Here is a 24,940-nt window from a genome sequence, read left to right on the forward strand (position 1 = left end):
GGGGTGGGTGGGAGTCATGAATCTTGAAGTAAACTGCATCCAGATGAGCTCTTTAATGAAACCCAGGAACCGGATGACAAAATCTACAAACGCACAAAGTGCTAAAGATCCAACTGATACATGGCAAAAGGAAGCCGCACCCACACCGACACCAATGTGCGTTGCCCCCCACAAACAGCTACATCAACGGCAAGCCCACTCATGGAATGCATGTAACCAGAGATGGCCTAAGGGCCTTTCAACCTGTTCATTCGAAAGGGGCCCCGAGAATCAGGCCCCTCCACCCAAACACCAACAGCTGCCCCCATGCTGGCAGGCAGTCCTGTAAAACTGCAGCATACGCCTTCCATTCGGGACTTTAAAGGTGCGCTTTGCGGTGTGCATGTTGGAGGCTCCATTTGCCAGAGTCTTGCATGCTGTCACCTCCCGAGTATCCAAAAACTCTCATCACTGCGTTTCCTTTTACTGTCCTTTCATCTGCATAAGGCTCTTGCCGAGAAAGTCTAATCTGTTTTTCAGTGCACATTTAGTGTTTCAGCTGCCCGCCCGTCCCATGACAATCTGCAGCTACTAACCTCCTGGCCGTATTTCTTTGTCACCATTATTAAGTATGCACCCCACAGGCGCCCAAGAGTTTTTCCCCCAGTCTGGCCAACGGGTCACCCAAACATTTTGAAATGGGTGCCCATGACCCGCGGCACATCTACAGCCAGCCCTGCATGTAACCTATGCACTAAGACACGGCCGGCATTAGGCCAGGGCCGCCAGGAGGCCATTAGCACCCCGCCATACCAGCTCGGTTTCTAAGGCTCCCTGGAGCTTGCGTGGTGAGAGAAGGCCTGGCAGGCACCCTATTGAAATTAAATGCACCCGCTCTTGTGCTTGCCCCACGTTTTCCAGCACGGGAGCTGGGCGCATGTAATAACGGGAAGCGGGGAGTAAAAAAAATAAAAAAAAATAAAAAAGAAATGTCGCTGCTAAGGACGCTCCTGCACTAAGAACTGCGCACATGGCGCTCATCCGACCAGGTAGAAACACCAAAGAAGAGGACAAATAACTTCCATTGACAAAAAGCAATGCCCCATGCACAGCCACACAGCATACCAAGTTACACTAAAGTGGGGCTGAAGTTAGAGTGACCAGACCTCCCAGTTTTGCCGGGACTGTCCCAGTATTGGGGGCTCTGTCCCGCTTTCTTAAGATTATGTTCCCATTGGAAACTGCAGTGGTCCCGGTTTTTTGGTAGTAGGTCTTCATAGCTGGCAGGAGGAACGCACAATCTCGCACAGAAGAAATGCTTATAATGTGTTTATCTGAACAGTAACGCTTAACCCCCCCCTTCTCCTCCAAACACTACTGCAGTGTAGTGCCTCGACAGTCACTTTCAAAAGTTACTTCTTCTTTTACGTTACTTGCCCTGTCCCGGTTTCTTACATTTTAAAATCTGGTCACCCTTGCTGAAGTCACTTATTATGCTAAAGTGGACAGGTGCATTAACTATATGGACATCATGGTTGTGGCGCTGGCCCTTTAAGGGCACGCATGCGATGGGGCGACGTTCACTCCGTCACATGAGCTGTATAAATAAACGGGGCGTGCCCGGCGGCTGCAGAATCACCGGGCAGCCCACACGAGCAACATCACGTCTCCGTGTCAGTGTGTGTATGCGACTAGGGGGGGCTCACTGACATGCAGTGGCGACGAACGATCAGACCCATCCCCGGGACAGGCAGTGATATTTGCATGATGCGCGGATGATCCGAAGTGAGTGCATTTTGCAAAATCATGCCGCGGAGAGGGGTATGAGACACGCGGTCAGCGGCCATTTTGTTGAATAGGCCCTGGGAGGTCACAGCTTCGAAATGAAGCGCCAGTGAACCATCCAAGCCTAATTTTTGGACGATCCAGTGGCAGATGTCCACTAGAAGCAGCGCATGTCATTTTCATAGCGAGTTGACATTTTCACTGTTTTTTCACCGAGTACTTGGGTGAAGCGCCAAGGAAGGCCTGCTGGTTGTGCACCTGGGGGCCCACCCTGCTAAATTTTTGGATCCTCCACATCTGCCTGGTCACCGGATTTACCCATCGTGGAACTGCCATTGTCTGACTGCATCTGAGGAACACTGGTGTGTGTCGTGGTGAGTTGCGGCCCCATTTTTTGGACATCCCTGGGGTGCCTGTGCGCTTACCACCATGAGGTGGCGGCGGCTGCCCCTCAACAACCGGCTGCTCCTGCACCACAGCCACCACCCATCCTGCCGCCAAGACCTTTGCTGAAGCCACCTGGGGCCCTACAACCAATGCCTGAGTTTAATGTCTCAGGCACGCCATCAAGTCTGGGACCGAGGTGGAAGATGTGGATGGACAGACTCGAGATGTACTTCAGGGCCACTATGGAGACTAGTGATGACAGTAAGTTGGCCACCCTCCTGTACTCTGCAGGCCCTGCGGTACATGAGATATTTTTGTCCCTGCAACCTGCGGATGGATCGTTTGCGGCGGCGAAGGATGCGCTCCACAACCATTTTCTGCCCATGGCAAATGCAGATTATGAACGTTTCCTCATGTGGGCGGTGCGTCAAAAGGATGATGAGACCCTTGATGTCTTCTATGGGAGGTTGCGCAGACTGGTGGTGCCGTGCGCGTGGAATGACCCAGACACCATGATTCGCAACCAGCTCATACAAGGGTGTGTGTCTGGCAAACTGCGTGCCAAATCCTGCGAGAACCTGGCATCACCCTTCCCCGCATCCTGGAACTTGGCAGATGCCATGAGGTGTCCGAACTGCGAGCAACCAGAATGGAGGCCGGAGTGCGCCCCAGCAAGCCGGATGACATCTGCACGGTCGGCAGGGCCCGTGGGCTTAGACGCCCTGCAAGTGGCCAAAGACCTAGAGTGCCAGCAGGGAATAACTCCTGTATGAAATGCGGATACGATCTTCCGCACCCAGCAGAGTGCCCGGCCATGGGTGTGAAGTGTGGCCGGTGTGGGGGTGCGGACCATTTTGCCAGGATGTGTAGGACTACAGCTCTGAAGGTGGTTCCCAGAGGGCCTGTCTGGGCTGGTTTCTTCCGCCCCCAGAGGTCGTTGAATGCCGCCCAGGTGGACCAGGGTGAGGACGGTGCCCCTCAGGAGGGTGACAAGGAGGAGGAGGATGAAGAAAACGTGTCCAGCATTGGTGTTCTGAAAAACCACTCCAAGAGGCAGCCCAGGTGCAACTTGCTGGTCAACGGGGACTCAATACCAATGTTAGTAGACACCGGGGCTTCCGTGAATTTGATGGCCAGACAACACTATGACTCGATGCAGGCCCCTCTGGCTCTGGCGACGCCGAAGGCACGTATCTTCACTTTTGGGGGTGATCAGCCAATCCCCCTGGATGGCGTGTTTGTGGCGGAAGTCCAGTACGGCCACACATCGCTCCGAGCCAGGTTTTACGTCACACCGGTAAGCAACAACACATTGCTGTGCGGCGGCCGAGGCCCTTGGAATCATGACATTTGCATACTCAGTATACCTGGACGACATACAGGTATTGCTGGGCAAGCACGCTTCCCTGTTTGAAGGAATTGGACAGATGGTGGGTGAACCGGTAAGGCTACACATAGATGAGTCGATCCAGCCAGTGGCACTCGAGCATCAGCGGGTGCCATTCCACCTTAGAGAGCTGGTGGACCAGGAGTTGGACAACCTTGTCGGTTTGGGCATCATTTAAAAGGTGGAGGGCCCCACCCCGTGAGTGTCCCCCATTGTGATCGCCCGTAAGCCCAAACAACCAGATGCAGTGAGAATATGCGTGGACATGTGCCTCCCCAACAAGGCCATAAAGAGGGAGCGGCACCTGACCCCCACCATTGATGACATCATAACGGAACTGCAAGGGGCAAGGTTTTTCTCCAAGCTCGATCTAAGAGCAGGGTATCATCAGGTGGTCCTCCGCGCCGAGTCCCGCTATATAACAACATTCACCACTCAACGGGGGTTGTACAGATATAAAAGGCTGAGTTTTGGGGTCTCATCGGCTGCAGAGGTGTTCCAGAACATCATCCGAGGGGTGTTGGCAGACCCGGATGGAGTCCTTAACATTAGTGACGACATCCTTGTGTACGCCAAGTCTGGAGGTGGAACATCTGGCGCGCCTCGCCAAGACATTTGGACACCTTCGCTCACTGGGACTCACGCTGCATAGAGACAAATGTGAGTTTCTCAAAAAGACCATTGAGTTTTTCGGATTTGTTTTCAAGGCGGATGGGGTGTGCCCTGACCCCTGCAAGGTGAGGGACATAAAGGAGGCCAGACCACCGGAGAATGTAGCTGATGTGAGGAGTTTTCTGGGCATGGTCACGTATTGTGGCCATTTCATCCGGAACTTGGCATCCCGCTCGGAGCCATTGAGGGCTCTAACGAAAAAGGACACCGTCTGGCAGTGTGGGCCGCTTGAGCAGGCGGCCTTCAATGACATCAAAAGCGCTCTAGCTGCCGAGGACACCATGGCGTTTTTTGATCCAAGCCTATAAACAGAGATCGTCGTGGATGCCAGCCCCTACGGGCTGGGGGCGGTCCTCACCCAAGTCAGGAATGATCAGGAAATCCGCCCGATAGCATACGCCAGTAAGGCACTCTCCGATACCGAGCAACGGTATTCACAAATCGAGCGAGAGGCCCTGGCGGTGCTGTGGGGCTGCAGACATTTTCGCTTGTACATCTTGGGGTGCCCAGTGACTGGTTACAGACCACAAGCCTTTACTGCCCATCATGGATAGGGTCCTCATCAAAGCCACCAGTGAGGTTAGAGTGTTGGATGCTCGCGCTTCTTGAGTATGGAGTTTCGCTGATCTATCGTCCGGGAAGTAACAACGCTGCCGACTACCTCTCCGGACATCCGAGAGGGGGCTCCCAGGCGTCCACGTCGGCGGAGGAAGCAGATGAACATGTTCGGCTCGTCATTGAAACGGTGACGCCGAACTCGATGCAGGTGGCAGAGTTGGAGCAGGCGTCTAAAAATGATGAGTGTTGTGAAATATTGAAGACCGCCATGGGGCACGGTTCCTGGAAGACTGTGTTGGAAGCCTTGGGCCAAAGAACTAATGAGGCCAAAACAGCGCTGGAACAACTCTGGAGGTTGTGCGAAGAATTGACATTCTTGGAGTCTGGGCTCCTGCTGAGAGGAGACAGGATTGTGGTCCCCCAGGCCAAGGTTCAGCAAATCATCACCCTGGCGCCCCAGGGTCATCAAGGCGCCCCCAAAACAAAGGCTTGTCTCCGCCAAAAGGTGTGGTTCCCGGAGCTGGAAAGGAGGGTGGAGGAGTTTGTGTCGTCTTGTGTGTGATGCCAAGCTGCTTCACCGGCCCAGCACGAACCATCCATCGTAACGATGCCCAGAGGGACCAGGCCATGGGAAGTCGTTCATGCTGACTGTGGGTCCACTACCAGGGGCACTCACTTCCTCGTAGTGGTGGACGAGTGGTCTCTGTACTCCGAAGTCGACTTTGTGAAGTCAGCAGCATTCGACAAGGTGGTGATAGCACTGGAGAAGATTTTTGCCACCCACGGTCTACCCACGATCTTGTGCTCCGACAATGGGGCACCCTTCCAAGGAGAGAGCTTCGCAGACCTCATGAAGGACTACGGCATCCATCATAGAAAGGTCACTCCACTCTGGCCTCGGGCCAACGGGGAGGCAGAGCGCATGATGCGCACACTAAACAAAGTGTTTAGGATCGCTCAAGGGAAAGGCGAGTGCCTACAAAGGGCGCTGTATGTGTTCCTGCGAGGATACCGGACGACACCCCACTCCTCTACGGGTGTGGCACCAGCAGAGGCACTATTCCAGCGTTGCCCAAGAGACATACCTGAGGTGGGGGGCGAGAGCCGGCTGTCATTGACAATGACCAGGTGGAAGAGGAGAGAAGGGCAAGGACTGAAATGGAAAACAACCGAAGAGGTCTGAGACCCCCAAGGATTGCCTCTGGAGACGAAGTGCTGGTGCGGAATCGTCACCCACAGGGCAAATTGTCTCTCACGTATGAACCAGCCCCTTTGGACGTGGTGGTGGTCAAGGGGTCCATGGTGACCGCATCCGATGGAACATCAGTGACTAGGAATGCCAGTTTCTTTAAGAGACTGGGGGAGCCAGGGGCAGAGGTCATGGAGGACATTCACCTCGAAGAAGCACCGGACGAAGGAGGGGGTCAAACCCCCACAGTGGACTCTCCGGCCCGTGGGGGGGCCAAGCGAAGGAACACCGACCAGAGAGGCTGGAAGGAGGTACCCCCTGAGAACCAGGCATGGGAAACCTGCCCGCCTTACAGACTATGTGACAGACTGAGATGGGAAGGCTGGCCAGTAGGTCCGTACAGGCCATTGGGCAAAGTGCCATCGGGGGATCCAGGGTGGCTGCCAATAAATGTGGGACGTGTGGGTGCTCTTATGTGTGCTGTTTAATGTGTGGTAGTTTAGACCATCCTTTTTCAACGTTTGTTGTTATGGAAAAGGAGGAGTGTGGCGCTGGCCCTTTAAGGGCACGAACGCGACGGGGTGACGTTCACTCCGTCGCGTGCGCTGTATAAATAAACGGGGCATTCCCGGCGGCTGCAGAGTCAACGGGGAGCCCACATGAGCAACATCAGGTCTCCGTGTCAGTGTGTGTATGCGACTGGGGGGCTCACGGACATGCAGTCCGAGTAACTGCTAACAATGGTAACATCAAGTATGTAAAACCTCAAAAAAGTACATGACTGAACACATGAGCAAAGCGATCCTGGCAGGCCTTAGAAAGGAACAACATGGGTCGCAAATGGGCGGAGAAACGCCTCCACAAAAAGCATGTGTCCAACCAGGAAGAGGTTCGATTGCGCAACTAAGGCGGCAGGGCAGACACTTACCTCCATCCTCTATAATTATGGAGTGCACCGTGGCATCAGACTTCAAACGAAACTTCTGCCCGCCCTGGATGATCACTCTCTTCTCAGCATCGTGTCCTGGGTTCCAGTTACTGAGGAAATAATTCTGATCCGGGCAGTTTTCTGTAAAAAAAAAAAATAAAAAAAAATACAGATATTAAACACAGGAGCATGGCGCAGTTCAATAAGCGGCGCGCATGCGCAACCAATCGCCCTCTGCATCTTCGTGCGTTTAAGACGAGTGCGGGAAAGTACAACAGGCTTCCATTCTTCCCCTCTACTCGGGTTTACCTTCTTCCCTTGTTATGACAACATGCTGTGCACCACCAATCAGGAATTAGGAGAAAGAAGGATGGTTTCTTATTAAAGCACGCTCGCGTGTGGATACATTTTCAAACAATACCATAATACGCTTTTCAAAGTTCTATTTGCAGGTTATATCCAACTAAGATTATTATGTAGAAATTACAAATTAAGATTGCAGTTTTTAACGTTAAAAATGCAATGTGAAATCAAGGGAAGTGAAACTGGCAGGCCCGGTGTCATCTATTGCTAAATCAGGAACGGGCCGTGTGGTCTCTTTGGTTATTTATTGGTCTCATTTGCCTGTACAAATATACCCAAAAAAGTCTCTGAAGCAAAAAAAAAAAAAAATACACCAATGTAGGCGGGTGCAAGGAGATCACACATTAATTACATCCCAAAACCACCCTTCAACTGAAGGCTTGCCAAGTGGTGGAACGTCTGCACTGGTGGCAAAGTTCACTTCCAAGCAGGTTCCTTTCATTTTTGTGCCACTGTTGTCCAACACCAACACCATCCTCCTGCCATTCCTCTTACCTCACCCACCTTGGCCACATAGTCACCCTCACAACACCCCACCTTCCAAAGACTTAAAAGGACTACCCCAGAAAAATTCCCATTGACTTCATAGAGATCACCCACTAAGCAGGCTGCCTTGGAGAGGCAATAGGTTAGGAGGTATGCTGGGTGTTGGCACTGTATGGGTTAAGTGGGGAGTTCACAAAGGGGGTGAGTTTGGGAGGGGTAAGGGGGCAATGCTCCAACATTCAGGTTTTCTGTTGCAGATCTTTTGACAGGGGCGGTTTCATGAATTTTAGTTGGCGGAGTAACATGGGGCGGGTCTATTTTGAACGGATCTGTAGGGTTCCCCTCCTGAAGTGGTGGACTTAATATTAAGAGGGAGTGAAATATTGGTGGGGAAGGGACATTGTACCGAGATTTGGGAAAGGGTCGTCGATTCCTTGTAGAACTCTGGCTTTACAACGATAGCTACACATCGAGGAGTCCTGCAGTTTTTTGTTCCTGAGGATTATTTTAGGGACTTCTTAGTCATTTCACCACAAAAAATGACTTCGTTGTAATTTACTTCGTGTACATTAGTTTGAATTTTACTTCAATTTTTTTGGGGGGTCCCTCCATCCCAACCCCCCCCCCTTTAATCCCTTAACCCACAAATAACTACCAAAATTCGAAGTAATATACACAGAATAACTTAGAACAAAGTATATTTACTTCGTGAAAACAGGAGACCGGTACGCCTCAAAAACACAAAAAAATAACCTGAATGCGCTTTTACTGCGGACTGGGGTTCCACAAAAAAAAAAAAAAAAAAAAACGAATCCAATAGTGCCGAATTTAGGGAGCGGGATTTGGGGGGCTGTCCCCTGCTCCCTATGTTTGCCATTATGTGCTTCAGGGGTTGGAGAGGCGTCACCCGCTTCCATGCCATTGGAAGCAGGGGACAAGAAACAGGAAATGAAAAAGGAGAAAAAAAAAGGGACCCTGCGGCGCCAGCTCCGACCCACATTGGTGGGAGGGAACTAACGCTGTAGGGATAGAGGAGAGTCGGCAGCACACTTCTGTGTGCCGACAAAAAGATTGTAGGGTACCAGCGGTAGGGTGTGCGGGATGTGGGCGACCGTGATCTACGTGATCACTCTGCAACAGGATTTAGCGATTCAATATTTTCAGATTCGCAATTTCCCACCATGCAGTAATTACGCAGATCCCATGCAGACGAAGACGTCCTAGGGATTATGTTCCAAGTGTTTCCCACGATGATTGCGCCGTGTTGCAGTTAGGAGTTGGATCTGAGGCAGACTGGCAGGTACTACCAATGGCATATGGCCGGTAATGTTCTGCACATGTGGTTGCGGAATACAGAGGGTGGCGGACAGTAGGTGCATGACAATTGGGATCAAGAAGAGAGACCGGGAACGGCAGACATTTAGCAGGCCGCTTATTTTGAGCAAATAAGGGCATGTTGCCTCCTTGTATAGACTACAGGCGCAGATGGAGTGAGTTAGGCTTTAAACATTTGTGGATTGGAAAACACAGCCACGTTCACAAATAAGGGGTCAAAGGCAGGGTTAACGCGAATATAAAGTCAGTGGGCCGTAGACCTGTTAGTCCATCTATGAGCATGCAATCAAGGGAGGCTAGTGGATGGGGTGCCACGGCTTGCAGCTATGGCAAGCAATTGTCCAGTAGACCGTGGACATGTACATCTAAGGGGTGCTATTGAGGCTCAATTAATCCTTCCCCCCTATATCAAACAAACATGGGAAAGTCTTGGATTTTGTGCAGGCATGGGATAGGCGTTTCCCAGGCACTACCTGGCCAGACAATGGCAAAAGCTCGAAAATGGTGGCAGTACCTGTACATAAGAGAGAAGTCCAGGAAAAAGCCTAATACCTATACATGAGCCAAAACGATTGACTTTGCCAATGATGGTTTTCAATAGGACTTCAGTGCAAGGATATTGTGCGAGGACGCACATACTACTTATAAATCAAGTGGATGAAGGCACCCTGCGTGAAGTAATTTTTACCACGCCAGGAGCTCATTTACAGTGGCAATTAAGGCATTAACTCTCAGAAGACTTAAAATCACACTGGCAGGCCCTGCACAACAGAACCTTTGGTGTAACTGCATGATGGAACTAGCTCAGAGAGCTCCCCAGAGTATGTATTTTGGGCAGTTTGTGGGTAGGAATGGCCACATGGATTGACATGGCAATGGGCAGTCCGTGAGAACATAAATAACACCCACAAGCTGTGTGTCCTGTCTTAAATCCCAGCTCTCTCCCGTCTGTTCTTAAGTCCCACCTAATAGCACAGACTATAAATATAGAATGTTAGGATGTTTCCAAAGCTTTATAGCCAGTAGGGCTAAGTGTGTCTCTTTGATGGGAATGGCATCCACATTCTTGGCGCAGTTGCCTAGAAGACTGGTTTTGCTTTTTCTAACGCCCTAAAGACCTGGATTTCCGAGTTTGTCCGCCCACAGTTTCAGGTAGTTTGGGTAGACCCCTTTATAGGCCATACTGACTCAAGCTCCAAAAAAGACAATCAACAGGGGGGGGGGGGGGGGGCTAGGATTGTCCAGATTGATCATGAGGGTGGTCGCCTGGGGTCAGCTTTTTTGCAATCGTATGCGACTGAGGCGAATTTTGTGATGGATGGGATCAGTCGGGAGGAATTGGCAATACTCCACAATGGACAGCACAAGAGCCACAGCACGGACCATACATCAGACTCCTGAAAATAACGTGCACCTGTCTGAGAAGCTGGAGTTGGAGTGCTGTTCCCATCACAGCGTTTTTTTTTGAGGGGTTGCTCGAGGTTCAATTAGCAGTCAAGTGGTAAACCTGGGGATTTTGCTTTGGAGCCTAGTTTTGGGGAGATACAGGGAAAACACTGCTGTAGACTGGACCGTGTCATAAGGAAGAGGAGCTGGGTAATAGGCACCCCTCACTGCAGGCAGTAGGCCACGGCAAGAGTCTATAGAGCAAATGCACAACACTACATAAAGTGTGCTACACGCTAGAGAGGACCATCCATGCACTGTCCCGAAAGAACAATTGTGGATATTTGCCACTTCCTCAGACAATTATAGTTTTCAATGTCAAGAGTTGTTCGCCATAGCTGATTCAACATAATTGAAATGTAATCATCTAAAAAAAAAAACGTCTTGGTGCAGTGCTTTATTGGCCAAGAAGGACTCGTGGTGAATTCCTTCCTGAGGAATGCTGAATGCTCATGGGCGCTCTAATGCAAGAGTGGGTTTTGGTGATAACTCGTCCAGGCGTTTGGAATCGTTCCATCCTGGAGGATCCAACAGAGCAGATGTACACATCCAAGTGCTCTTCCAGCCAATGATCGCACAGAACCTTGATTGCATTTATGTGCTTTGGTGGTTGAATTTTGCTGCCTAAACTCTCTCCGAAATACATTGTATTCGGTACACTGCACATGTACAGCGACAATTGATTTGTTTCTTAATCACCATTGATTTGTTTCTTAATCGCTGTGATATCACACTCAAAACCTTTTGCGCTATTAGTTGGAATAGAAGCCAGATCGGAGAGGGTTGGGTCTAGGCAAAGTGGTCAAAACCCATTCTAGGCATCAGACTGTAGAGTTCAGGGACTGGCCCGCTATGTTTCACGTTTCTAAAGGTGCCCATGCAGAAGTCTGAGCGTGGACTGAGCAGCGCCAATTGAGATACAGCCTGCGGTTTAGTCAAGCTGCATCTGCCAGGAGACGAAAGAGGTGCCGCCAGCAGCCACTACTCGTTCCATGACCCGAAACGCGTAAACAGAAGTTCAAGATACCCATCACCCAAGTCGATCCGGATTATGAAGTAATGGATTGGGTTTGGAAAGCGTAGAACGCCTCTCGATGCAGCCGCGAAGACGTTTCCGAAAGTTCAAGGGCTTCCTTTGAAGCCAGCAGATACAAGTGGTAAGAGTCCAGAAAAGGTTCTGAGGACACGCGTCTCTTCTTCCACGTGATCGCACGGATGACTGATGGTCAAGGCTTGCAAAAGTAATACTTACCTTAATAGGATTTGCTTTTAGTGCGATTTATTTTGATTAAAAGCTTTTCTTATTTGCTTTTCGCCGTCGAAATGCCACATTTCGTTCCATTCTATTGAACTGCTCCGTTCCAACTGAAAAAGCACCTTCATTGCCTGTCTGTACATGGTAGGGCTCGGACTACAAGTCCCTTGACTTTTGTAGTCCTCGCGCCATACTTAACCATTGCCAGGCGCGTGAGCGCCGGCGCTCCAGGGACAAGCTGCAAGCTAGTCTGTGCTAGTCCTCGTTAGTGCAGGTGCACACCGCAGCAGCTCTCCCTGCACCTTCTAGCTTGGGGTAACGCTCCGTTACAAATTAAATTACCGAGATACATATAGCAAGCTCCTGCTAACCATCAGGCTACATCCCGATTTCGTTTTATTACTAGCAGCGCAGAAACTCCATCGGGAAGCGACAGTGCAGTGTTATGTTAACAAGCTGCATGAAGGACACATAACAGACCCCATGAATAATTTTGGAAGCAACGTTAATACAGGGAAAAGCCCCCTTCCCACATTGCCACCTTCTAATGCCGTGATTATTACTGCTGAGATTGTCCCGAGTGCCCTAGAACGACCAGCCCAAAAGCCAGGAATATTGCTAAGGAATGGAGGCGGGGAAACGATGGGCAATTAATAATGCCATCATGTATCAATAGACTCCAAAACCACGGAACAGTGCACGTGTCAACCACCCAATGTACTGAACGATCTAAAGGAAACATTCCCAAAACATGAGAACTCCCTCCACTAATAAGGACGACAGACAGGACACAGAGGACCTCACTGGTAGGAGGATAGGAACTGCATCTACAGAGTCCCATATATTTAAATGATCATTGCTGAACACACGCTCACTTCCTAAACATGCGGGGATTACATCACTGCGAACACTGACATTATGTGTGTGGCGGAAACATGGCTACAGACATCTAATGGCCCCAAAATAGAACTGCATCCCCCCCCCCAACCCACCTCGGTTAGTAGGTTTTTTTTGTTGTAAAAATAACCTTAAAAAAATAAAATAAGTATTGGGGAGGCATAGATATATTAAGCAAAAAAGAGATTAGCATGTATGAATCCAACATGGCGTGTGATGATGTGACATCATCCCTACCAAATTCAATCCTAATGATAACAGTTGATTCAACCTTGTATTAACCTATCGTCCACCTACAGACATGCCATCGTTCAATGAAGACTTCGGGCAACTAGTAGTCCCCCCTGAACAAACCCAACTGCGCTACCATTATGCTGGGGGATCTCAACAGGGGGAGAGGGGGACAAGGAAGCCATTAGTCTGCAACGATATTTAATGATATGGGCATATAAATACAAAATGACGAACCCACACATGTGAAAGGTCACGCCCTGAATTGGGTGACATCTAGGAACACCAACATAAAGACAATCAAAACACCTTGTTATTTGGTCTGACCATTCTCGCATAGGATGTAGTATACGACTATCAGGGAAACAGAGTTGAAACTGTAACCATCCTAAGAAATTACTTAGCAGAAATCTGAATAAAATAAAACCGGAGGACCTGAATAACTGTCTTGAAATGATCATTAAGTCTTAATTAGATCAGGACCACCCCCGTCCCCCGACACAGGTAAATTGGTGTAAGTCTATGGATCTCACATAAAATCATTCTTAGATAGAGCCACCCCCATTAAAGCAAAGATAATACGAGATCGACCAGCTCATCATAACTGGTTTACCAAGGCATGACTATACTCAAAAAGTCAAATACACAGGCTGAACGAGCTTGGGAGAAAAATAAGACTAATGAAAATAAAAGAGCTTGGAAATTGCTCAAAAAGGGAACACAAACATTAAATCTATGAGACAAAAAAGATTTTATAATGAGCAATTTGAAAATGCAGACAATGACACAAGAACACTTTTTGACATTTTCAGGAAGTGGGAAAAGACTAATGCCCTGTAACATCAGTTCGAGGATACAACAAGCGTTAACAGACAAGATTACGTTAACACGTAATAAAATCAAAAATAGCCTAAAGACAGAAGAGCTTCCTTAAGAGGATGATTTAGCAAAGAATGAGTGGAAGGGAAATTCACAGTTCCTCGTCGATTTTAAACCAATATGCATTACAGAAATGGAAAAGACGCTAAAATGCAAGCACCCAACCTGCTGTCCAGGGGACCTCATGCCATCTAAAGTCATTCTGGGGAACAGAAAATCTTTCGCCCTATTTTACAGGACATTTGTAAATGCCTCCTTTTTCACAAATCTGTTCTTGCTGCAATTATGGAAATAGTGGTGACCCCGCTAACAAAAAAAAACAGGACTGAACCCAAAGGAAGTATCCAATTTAAGGCCAATTACAAATACTCCCTTGTTACTTAAGAACAGCAACAAAATTGCGGCTTCATAATTGCAGGATCATTTAGAAAAATCAGAGTCCTTTCACGTGAAACAATCAGGGATGCTTATCCTATTAGACTTATCGGCGACTTTCGACTTACTGGATCACAAGCGCCTGCTCACAAACACTAGCAGTGCTAGGCAACGGCTCAGAGAATGTCATTGTGTGGATTGAGAGACAGAAAATTCAGGATCTGTTGAGGCAATGCTACCTCCGAGCCAATCCAGATGCATTACGGTGTGCCACAAGGTGCATGCCTAGCCCCTGCTCTATTCAATGTTTATATTAAACCATTGTGCGATCAAATGGAACGGATGGGTTTACATTTCACAAACTATGCGGATATTATCCACCTAGTGATGGAACTGAGCGGTAACCACTCAAAGGACTCCTAAAATCGAACTACTATATATGGATCTATCAAAAATTTGATGCGTTTAAATGGCTCTAAAACAGAGCTTTTGATCTACGGATCCAAACAAGCAAGAGCCAACTTAGGACATAAATAGACTAAGTTTGGAGTGGAAAGCAGCCAAATTCCTGTATTTGACAAAGTAAAGACCTTAGGTGCCTTTAAGGAAGCTCCTTTAGTACCGATGACCATGTAAATAGTGTTGTAAAAAACCTGCACTATCATCTTGTGGTATTGCGACAGATCAAACCATTGGTCACCCACAAGAACTGAAATGCTGGTTCGAGCTATTATAATGCCGAGATTGGATTGTTGTAATTCTTTGCTCGATGGTGCCAAAGAAAGTTTACAAAAATGTTAAATAATCCAAAATGATGCCATGAGGATTGTGTGCAATACCCCTAGGAGTGAACATATAACTATCTCCCAGAAAGAACACCATTGGTTACTGGTGGCTGTGAGGGTGCGCTTCAAAAATGGATGACCAAAATGGTGATGGGGAAACCACCCCGCTACCTGAAACAAAACCTGGCTCACTATAAACCAAGGAGACCCTTATGCTCCAACACTGCCCAGCATCCCACGGATAAATGTCAAAGGGGCAATGGCATATCCTTTCTGGTACTGGCAGCCCAGGCATTGAATGATCTCCCGGTTGAACTACACCTGGAAAAAAGGCGTCCCATATCCATGAGATGTTTGAAAACCCTACTTTTTGAATAGTTAACCTGCAAATCCTTCCTACTATGTTATGTCCCGTCTAACTGAAATGTCCAAGCGTTTATGGTGCGCACCGATGCCTACGGTCTATGGCGCGGTACAACAAAAACCCATAAAAAAAAAAAAAAAAAAAAAAAGGAATCTCCCAAGAAAGAATGTGGACAAACCAGTCTTGGGCAACCAAACAGCTGCTGTAAAGACTAAGATGGTTTCTGAGTTAGAGGTCCTTCAGGACCACAGAAAGTAGAGCACCAAGGACTTCATATGTATCCTCGCCATACGCTACAGCATAGAGGGGGGGTCTTAACGTTGTTTACCATGTAGGAGCAGTTCAATTCTGCTTTCTTGGCTAGTTGCGAAGCTAGTGTTAAAGCAATTGTCCATATTCTCAATAACAAACCGTCTGTGTTGTTAATACAGGGGTACGAGCTGTAACATGAAATGCCAAACTGGTATTGTTTGAGAAATACATGTTGGTTGCAGAGCCCCAGAATGACATTGTAGCTTGATGGCTCAAGCAGGTGGCCTATCAAAAGTTTTGGTGGGTGCCACAGGGGGCCTGCCCCCGTGCCCTGTTAATCATAACCTCTCCATGTGACGGGCACATTTATTGCCAACTCCCAATTTAGCTGTGTACCGAAAGCAGTGAAACCAGCTTTCAGGGGCTCTCAAGCTTCTACTTTCGTTCACCTTCCCTGACTTGCGAGAAAAAATAGCCATTGCAGATGTGTGGAGGGAATTGAATCCAGATTTTCAAGCGTATACATTTTACACCATCTATAAATCCTGGTTTAGACATAAACACATGTTTCAAGAGAACAGACTAAAGGAGCTTGTTTCAGGGCCAAATATTGTGGGCATACTGCTGTATTGTGAAGACCCAACACAAAAGAATCAACAAGGACTCTTGCCGATATACGAAGGGTGATGACAGTGCCAGAGTGATGCAACGTGGCAAAACTGTGGATGCAAGCACTACATAAAGAATATTATCCTTAATTCTAACAAGCCCAACCAAGAAAAGCATGAGAATTGAACCGAAGGAAATTATGAAGCAGCGGAAGAGTGACCAGAGGAGAACCCCATGCAAGGCAAGCGCCGGACAAGGCAGACTTGGCCTTTCCACCTTGATAGGGCAGTAACATGTGAAGGATTCCGAAGGGTAATAGACCCCTGCATTTCACAGTCTCCTCACTCTAGCTCTACTTCACCCCAAATGAATCCAGATCTCCATAAGGTCAGAAAAGTGTCTGTAGTGGCAACGAAGTGGCATGCGTGCTTCACAAACACCCCAATCTATCAAACAGACATCTTATGGTAGACAGGGAGATCATATCAAATTGTTGTCATTGTTAATCATAGTGCTTTTTCACGCAGGTGCATATCAAGGATCAGGGGAGCTCTCCCCCAGGGTGAGATTTGAGGATGCAATTTAGTCGCATCATTTTCAATGCTCGTTCCAGGTATAGTTTAGGCAGCAGGCGGCATAAGTGTTTGTTATATTGGATTCAGGTGGCAGCTGTGGTACTCGGACACAGTGTCACCTGGGATACCCCGAGGCTTACAAATAGGTAAAGGTTTGCTAGCAAAGTGTTCATGGCACTAGGGTAGCTCTTAAAAATAAAAAATAAAAAATGTTTAAAAAAAATTAAAATATGTTGTTGATTTGTTTGAAAGCAAAGGGATATTTTTCCAGATGCTGTTCATGTATGCCACCGTTTGCAGGACTCTTGCAATCTCAGGCTGCCCTATGGTGCCACTTCCACTATAATCAGAAGCTGTGGATGGGGAACAACAAAGCATGCTGCAATGGCGCAAATAGAAATCACCTCTGCCCGTAACCATCACTAGCCAAGCAGAGCCCATGTGCACTTAAGAGGGTTCCGAAGCCTCCGGCCATTGTAAGAGACCCAGCGCATCCGCTACCAATAGACAAGCTCCAAGCTGAAGGTAGGGGCCAGGGCTGCTTCTGCACCTGGGTGACATGAAGAATCAGTTTGTGGTGGTAAGATGTTGGACGAGGCATTGATGACAAGGGTACGTGACACTGATCTTCAGGTTAAACGCTGTTCTCAAAAGTACTTCTAATAGCAAAAAAGTTAATATTGCGTTTGTGGATCAGTACGGCTAAACCTTCATATGAAGGTTGGTTTTACTCTCGGCAAAAGAAAAAAAGTTCCCCATCAAAAGGGTGATACAACGGATGACTACAAAGAGATGTGGGATGAATTTAATGAACTTCAAAGTTGCGAATATACAGAAATGAGACGAGGCATGAGATGGATAGTCGATTCCCTTCCTCCTTCTTTCACCTCCTGCTCTCCTCCCTTTAGTTTTTGGGAATTTGAATGAGTAAAACACATGTTAATATCGATATAGTAAAAGTTAAACAAAAAGTGTTTATTAAGTTCTGGAGATCACTACATTCAAGTGTGTAAAAAAAGGATGACTGGAAGTTTAGTCATAACAAATAAGTTACCTAGGCTAATTAACCTTCGTTGTGGGCTGCACACCCTTGTAACAACTCATTTGGTTGCATGAATTTAATTCAGTGCATGAGGTCTGAGATAAACTTCTCACAGTTCTTTGTGTAAATAGGTGGAGGATCCAAAAACAAAAATGCTCAAAATATTTGGTAAGTTTAATCAAATATAGTAATTGGAGAGAGTTGCCAATGCATTTCGGACTGTCATTAGTCCTTCACCAGGGCGTCTTTACATAATCTCAATTAAAAATAAGCCTTCTTCAACTCTGGAAACCCTAAAGCATTTAGAGATTGGTCATCTATTCTAGGAAGAAATACAAATGTGCTGTTCCGCGCGAGGAGCGCAGACAGTGCGTTCGAGGGAGTTTAATCATTCCACTCTCTAAAACCAATTGAAAGCGCCTTCTTTCACAGAGGATTCAACGTACTAGCCCAGAATGGCCCTGTTCAAGGCTCAGGGCCACGTTTCTTGTGCCCTTTGAAAGAAACGTCACGGCAGCATCACATAGGAAAATGTGGAGGAACCTTAACAGGGCAGATGACCACGGGTCTTCTGGAACAGGAGATGGGAGGGGAGGGGATTATTCTGAAGGTGACGTGCACTGGCGCAAACGCCCGCCCCCAAGTCTCTGGATTTTATGAGTGCATGGCAGGAAGTAGATCTGGACATTACAGGCAGTAGGTTTGTTGACTGGTCTAAGTGTATGAAAAAAGTAGTGGAACTAGGTTCCCTAGTGGCCTGCCCCCAATCCCCACAAACCCCATCAGCACACCCCCTCCCACGCACAATCCAAACCCCCCAAATAAACTTCTTCCTACACTTATTTTAAAACGAAACCATTACGGAACTTTCTGTTTTTAACATAAAAGTATAGGAAAAGTAAAACATGATCAAAAAAAGTAGTAGAGGAGCAACACTTCCACCACTGGGTTTGTTATGGATCATGACTACCAGAATGTCTCTGATCCTTTCTAAAACACCCTGTAGTAGTCGCAGAGTTATAAAAACAAAAGCGTGCAGCTCTGTTCCATCGGCTGTGCCTGCAAACCAGATGTGGAGAAAAGCCCCCCTGGAAAGACGTCAAGCTCCCCCCTGCTTCTTGAGATACGGCAAATATCAATTCTTTTCAGGCTTTCGGGAGATTGGCAGAGGTGGCCGTGCACACCTGGTAGACTGCTACTTCTACCGATTAGGTGACGTGATAAACAGTCGATGGGCAAGCTAAACAAAATGAAGACAACATGAAACACCAGAATCGCACAATCTCCCCTTTGACCATGGTAACGATTTTTGAATGTCTGAACACAAAGGGGCACTCACTACACCCCAAAGACATGGGATCGATAAGTTCCAACCATTTAGAAATTAATTTCAATCATTGCTCCTTAAAATTTGCGAATTTCCACAAAATATCTGTCCATGTGAACAAGCACTTGCACGTCATAAGGAATCTTTTAACACCCACCAAACTTCCCCGGTGTCAAAAGCATGCCAGCGTTGTGTGTTAGTTTGCACCAAAAACTTACCATCCGCAGAGTATTTGGAAGATATTCCTAAACTGATGGCGAGCACGATGAAAAATGAAATGCTAGAAATGCAGCAGCAAATTAACGTGTTCCTGTGCCTTTTCCTCATGGCGTCTGCCTGGCAGGCCCCATCCAGCGAGAGGGGGCGAACGGATGCGTGGGCTTCCTGCGCCCCAGAGGTAAATTTGGCAGAGGTTTGGCTCTTTGGAGGTGGTGGCGGGCGCAGTGGCACAATCCTCCCCGGCACGTACCCGGAACACCGATGGCCGTTTCCATTTTGAGGCTGGAGGAAGAGTGGGGAACACGCTCTACGATCACTGGACTGCATTGTGCCCGGCAGATCTGCAAAGAGAACCAAAGAATCTGTTTTCATTGAAGGCAACAGCAAAGCCATATCATTTGTCTCATGTGACTACTGTGGAAAGAGAAAAAAGTTGTTAGTGAACATTAAGGGCTCTCCATTGAAACAAAAGTGGAAAGAAATGACCCATGACTCAAACTCAACCACCACTCCTGTGCTGGTCACGAGATCACGACCGTTCACAAAGGACACCATTCTTAAAAGCAACCACCACATGCAGTCTTCCTTGACAAGACAGGCACAGTTCTCATGTCGGTCTCATCATGGTGCAACTCCTCAACTTCCGTTTCAGGAGAAGCCGCGCAGGCGAAGGATTGCGTCATGATGGTGCCTTGACTGAAGTACATTACGATGGGAGGGGTCGAAATTGGAATTCATGGAGCAGGCATAAAGTACCCCCTTATCGAACATTAGAAGGATATTGCAAGTCACCCCAGAGCAGCAGGGGGGAGGGAGTAGGGTGGCTAGAAGCATTCACAGGGATTGTAAATTAAAGCAAGGGAGAACGCAAGAGATTTCTCTCAGCACTCCAAAACCCCATAATTAAATATTTACATTTCAGGAGATTAATACATGAAAGAAAGGAGGAGTTTCCTGTAATGCTGCACACAAATTAGAAAAGCTGCACATCTTTACAAAGCGTTTGATAAATGTTTTCTGCAGAGTTCAATCCTGACAGGAACATTCGCAAATTTCAAAAATAATCCATCCAGGTATCTCATCAGTTGTAACAATTTTTTGCTTCACACAATCAGATGCAACGTTGAAGGGTCATCAGGAAACAGGAAGGTGTGGGTTATTTGTGTGATGTCAGTGGAGGAGGCATACCAAGGGACCAGAAGGATGAAGGACGCTGTGGAGGAGAAAAAGGTGAGGTATTGCAGAGGAGAGACACTGGCTGTGTCGTGAATGTGTGTGCAAATTATGGGCACGAGAGTGGTAACAAAAGAGCAGGGAATGAATGGAATCATAACTGAGGGAGTGAATGGAGGGTGACCGAGAAGGTGAGTAGGAGGTAGTGGAGAGGGAGGAGTCGTTTCTGTGGACAGGGAGGAGTAGTTGTAGCATGGAGGGAGGAATAGTTGAAATCCAAAGGTAGTATTGGAGAGGAGGCGGGAGCAGTAGTGGTGTGTAGGCAGGAGCACGTTTGGTGTGGAGAGGTGAGAGTAATACAGAGAAGAGTAGTAGGAACAAAGGTCAAAGGGTGGGAGAAGACCATAGAGAAAAAGAACATAGGACGGACAAAAGAGGAGAGAGAGAGAGAGAGAGAGAAAAGACGGTGGGTGAAGTACAAGAGAGGAGTGTAGGATCAAAAGAGGTAGAGATACAGAGAGCAATACCAGAGCACAGAAGGACCAGAGAGACACACTGTGGGTCATCTGTATGACACACCCCTTAAATCCTCCCTAGTGGCAGAATTGCTTGATAGGGACCTAGATTGTCCCCCGAGGGAGGCTAGCTATGTAAGGTCTTTAGGCGTCATCTAAAAGGTAGGAGGGAGATGTGATAGAGGGGGTGACGAGGAGAGACGGCAACGAGGCCAGGTGAAAAACAAAATTAAAACCCTTGAACCTTACGTAGGATTTGGTGTGTGCTTGAGGCCACCTGTGACATGGCAGTGACGCTAGATGGTAACCTGGCCATTTGTAGAAATTGCAGATGAAATGCTTCTACCTAGGATAAGGCTTACAGAGGTCTGTAACAGTAAAACTTAGACTCAGGGAATATCTGGCTTTTTCCATAGTAGACTCGATAAATCATGGTGTTGTGTCCACAGCCAATTCAAAGATCGAAAAGACCATGCAGCGTGCGCACTGCAGCATTTTGAATAATCTGAAAGTGATTTCTGATCAATGCCCAAGTAAACAGAATTTGCAAAACTACGCAGCGAGTTGGTCAGGGCAGTCACCACCGTAATGTGCTGTGGACTGAGAAAAAGGAAAATCTAGCATAGTCAGTGCAAATGACAGTAACGGGTATGAGAGACTTATCTGGGGCAGCTGGGATTCAGGAATGGCCGTGGGACTGCTGCATTCTAAGATTTAGAAGGGACCTTCCATCAGAAATAAACAAGGGTTTGATGGCACCACCTAGATATCAGAATTAGCAGGATTTAAATTAAATTAATCTACTGCCAAATGTCTGACACGCAGGCAGATGTTTGGTAGGGACTGTCCCCTCTACACTCCACGTGAAAAATACCCAAACGTCATCACTTAAATAAAATATATACCTGTAACAATGAATTAATTGTGCCAAAGGACCCTTAAAGGAATTGAACAGCAGTGGGGCAAAGTGGGAGCCCTGTGGCTTGCGACATTTCGCCTGATGGCTGGGAGAAGAGAACATTTCCAAAGTCTCTGCCTCCCAGCGATCACTCAAATTATCTCAACCAGTCGTGCTTTAGCCTGGACCCCAGCATACTTCACAGTCCAACCGAATGGGGTGCTTAATGGTGTCAAAGAACGCTGACAGATCAAGTAAAACCCCAGCACCCATCTTCTCCACCAACCAGCGTAGGTCAGATTAGACAGAGGCACGTTTCAAAGAGCAAGATCACTCCGGACAGCATCCCTCAAAGACTCCTTGATGCCCTTGTAAGCATGCATAGTAAGGCCCCTAAACACAGATGGTTCTTTACGGGGTAATGCGCGTTGTCTCACTTTATGAGCCCTTTCGAATGCAAGATGCCTTCTTTTCAAAACTGGTTAGGGCGTTCTTGCAGTGGATTGTAGAGGGGCCCCGGTGTCAATCAGCGGCTCCCTTCTGCAGAAAGGTTGCATCGTGGTGAAAGCTTGGTTATCAGGTCAGCCATTTTGCAGAGGCTAGTGTAACAGTTTAAGGGAAGGGCAAGAGCTACTGAATGTTGCTCTTAAGAGCAAGGCTTGTTTAAATGTTGTACCATTTTACTCAAACAAATAAGGCCAATACCGTCAAAAAATGGGGAGTGACACACACTCATTGATTTGATCTTATGCCACCAGCGCTCATATGATGTGTTTAGAACAGCAGCATGAGCAATACCTCCGAAAATCTTATTTGTTTAATCATTGCATTTGTTGTCCTTTTTTTCTTTTAGTTTCTTCTTCTCGCCGGTTGTTGGACCATCCTTCCCTTTGTCCCTTTCTTAGAACCACGACCCCCTTGAGTAATAGTTGCACTCAACACATTCCTTTACATAACAAAGGGGACCTGGGATACAATAACCTGTCTGATAAAAATTATTTTCATTTATGTTATTAGCTATAAAAAAAGGATATAAAACATATGCATATTTTTTTTCTAATGAACAGATTTTTACTTGCATAAAAATAATGAAGATCACTGGAAATTGCATTTTGAATTGCTTAAAGATAATTTTGCTACCAACTTCCCAAAACGGGGAGCAAAGTACTCCTACCTTGATTTATTATCTGGAGCCCTATTTGGAGACGCCTTGTTTCCCTGCTGCCCGATACATTTGAAACCGAACATGAAGACTCTTCCTGCCCATATGATGGTTCCGAGTGAAGGGTTCAAGAGCTGCATGTAGTTGGAACATACGGACGTCTTGACAATAATCAAACAAGTTACTCTTACCCGGTAACATTCTTTCGATGGGAAGGTCCGACGAAGTATTCCATATCGATGATATGTAATCACCACAGCTGTGCTGCTTCGGAAAAACTTCGGCGTCTGCGTCCTGCTTCGATGACGTCGATACGCCGCCCTCGAGGACCTCCTCCGATCCGACGGCCGACGTCACTGGATGTTATAAGTAGGACGCACGACGCCCGTAGCCTCAGTTAATAGTTTTTTTCCCAGAACTTGTTGCACCAGTCTTCTGCCAGTCTGACACACAAAGCCTTGCGGAAACGTAAGCTGCAATCGCATAAGAAATTCTGTAGCCGGGAAGGCAGGGAGGGAGCGATATGGAATACGTCGTCGGACCATCCCATTGAAAGAACATTACCAGGTAAGAGAGTAACTTGTTCTTCGAGGGGATTGGGTCCTCCGACGCATTCCATATCTATGACAGACTCCCAAAGCAGTACCAATGCAAGGAGGTGGGAAAACAATTTAGAAAACAGAAATTTAGAATGCCCAATCAAATTGCAGAGTAAAGGACCGCCTTGCCAAAGTCCAGATCCTGCCCACGGATGGAATCGAGGGAGTAGTGACGTATAAAAGTATGTACCAAAGCCCAGGTGGCTGTATCACAGATGTTACGAATAGGAACACCCCTCTGTAGGGCAGTAGAGACAGCCATACCCCTAGTAGAAGGGGCCCGCAAGCCGACCGGTGGGTCCTTACCCGCCAAGCGGTAACATCCGTGATGGCCAAAACAATTCAGCGAGACAAAGTCTGTTTCGTCACAGCTTTCCCCAAACGCTTTCCAGCGTAACCAATGAAGAGTTGATCGTCCACTCTGACTCGGGACATGCGTGAAATATAAAAGCTTAACACTCTCCTAGGATCAAGCCTATGGAGCCTCTCCTCTTCCTTACCAGGACTTGGAGGAGGATAAAACGCCGGAAGAACAACCTTCTGGCCTAAATGAAATTCTGACACCACCTTCGGAAGAAAGGAAGGACGAACTCTAAGGACAACCCTGTCCTTATGAAACACAGTGAAGGGGGGCTTAACTGAAAGTGCCTGTAACTCACTCACTCAGCGAGCGGAAGGGACCACAACCAAAAATACAGTTCTAAGAGTTAACAGTCTCAAAGGCCATGAATGCAAAGGCTCAAACGGAGCACCCATCAGAAACTTGAGAACAAGGTTCAAATCCCAACCGGGCACCTGGAAAGGTGACAGAGGGAACACATTAGTGAGCCCTTTCAGAAAGTGAGAAATTAAAGGAATTTTAAAATACGAACACTCTTCAGACAGGCGCTTAAATATGGACAGCGCCGCCAGATAACCTTTAACAGTACCCACTTGCAAGCCCCTGTGGGCCAAAGAAAGCAAAAAAAGACAGAACGATGGGAATGTCACATGCAAAAGGATCCACATTCTTAACCCTGCACCAGTCGCAGAACTTACGGCAACGGTACAGGGACTTTGTTGCGGGCCGTCTGACCGAGAGCAACAACTCCATCAGGTCTTCAGGGAGGTCCCAATCCTTATACCTCAACCTTTAGGAAACCAAGAGTGAAGGTTGAAGGATCTGACCTCTGGATGGAGAACCTGACCCCCCTCCCGTGAGAGCAGACCGTTTCGGTAGGGAAGACGACGTGGAGGGCAGATGGACAAGTCGAGAAGGTCCGGGTACC

At 47.5% G+C, this 24,940-nt stretch overlaps 1 protein-coding gene across 1 annotated transcript in view; it reads right to left on the reverse strand.

Annotated features, from left to right (window-relative positions):
* The window catches only part of CEMIP2 (cell migration inducing hyaluronidase 2), a 473,131-nt gene that overhangs the window by 331,259 nt on the left and 116,932 nt on the right, over positions 1–24,940 (reverse strand). The window contains exons 2-3 of the mRNA XM_069625802.1: positions 19,325–19,666; positions 6,886–7,026 (exon numbers count right to left, since the gene is read on the reverse strand). Coding sequence (XP_069481903.1) covers positions 6,886–7,026; positions 19,325–19,652 — 469 coding nt within the window. The 5' untranslated portion in view covers positions 19,653–19,666. The remainder of the gene's footprint in view (positions 1–6,885; positions 7,027–19,324; positions 19,667–24,940) is intronic.

This window comes from Ambystoma mexicanum, chromosome 6p (assembly GCF_040938575.1).
Source record: "Ambystoma mexicanum isolate Mex_15411 chromosome 6p, UKY_AmexF1_1, whole genome shotgun sequence".
NCBI classification, from domain to species: Eukaryota; Metazoa; Chordata; class Amphibia; order Caudata; family Ambystomatidae; genus Ambystoma; species Ambystoma mexicanum.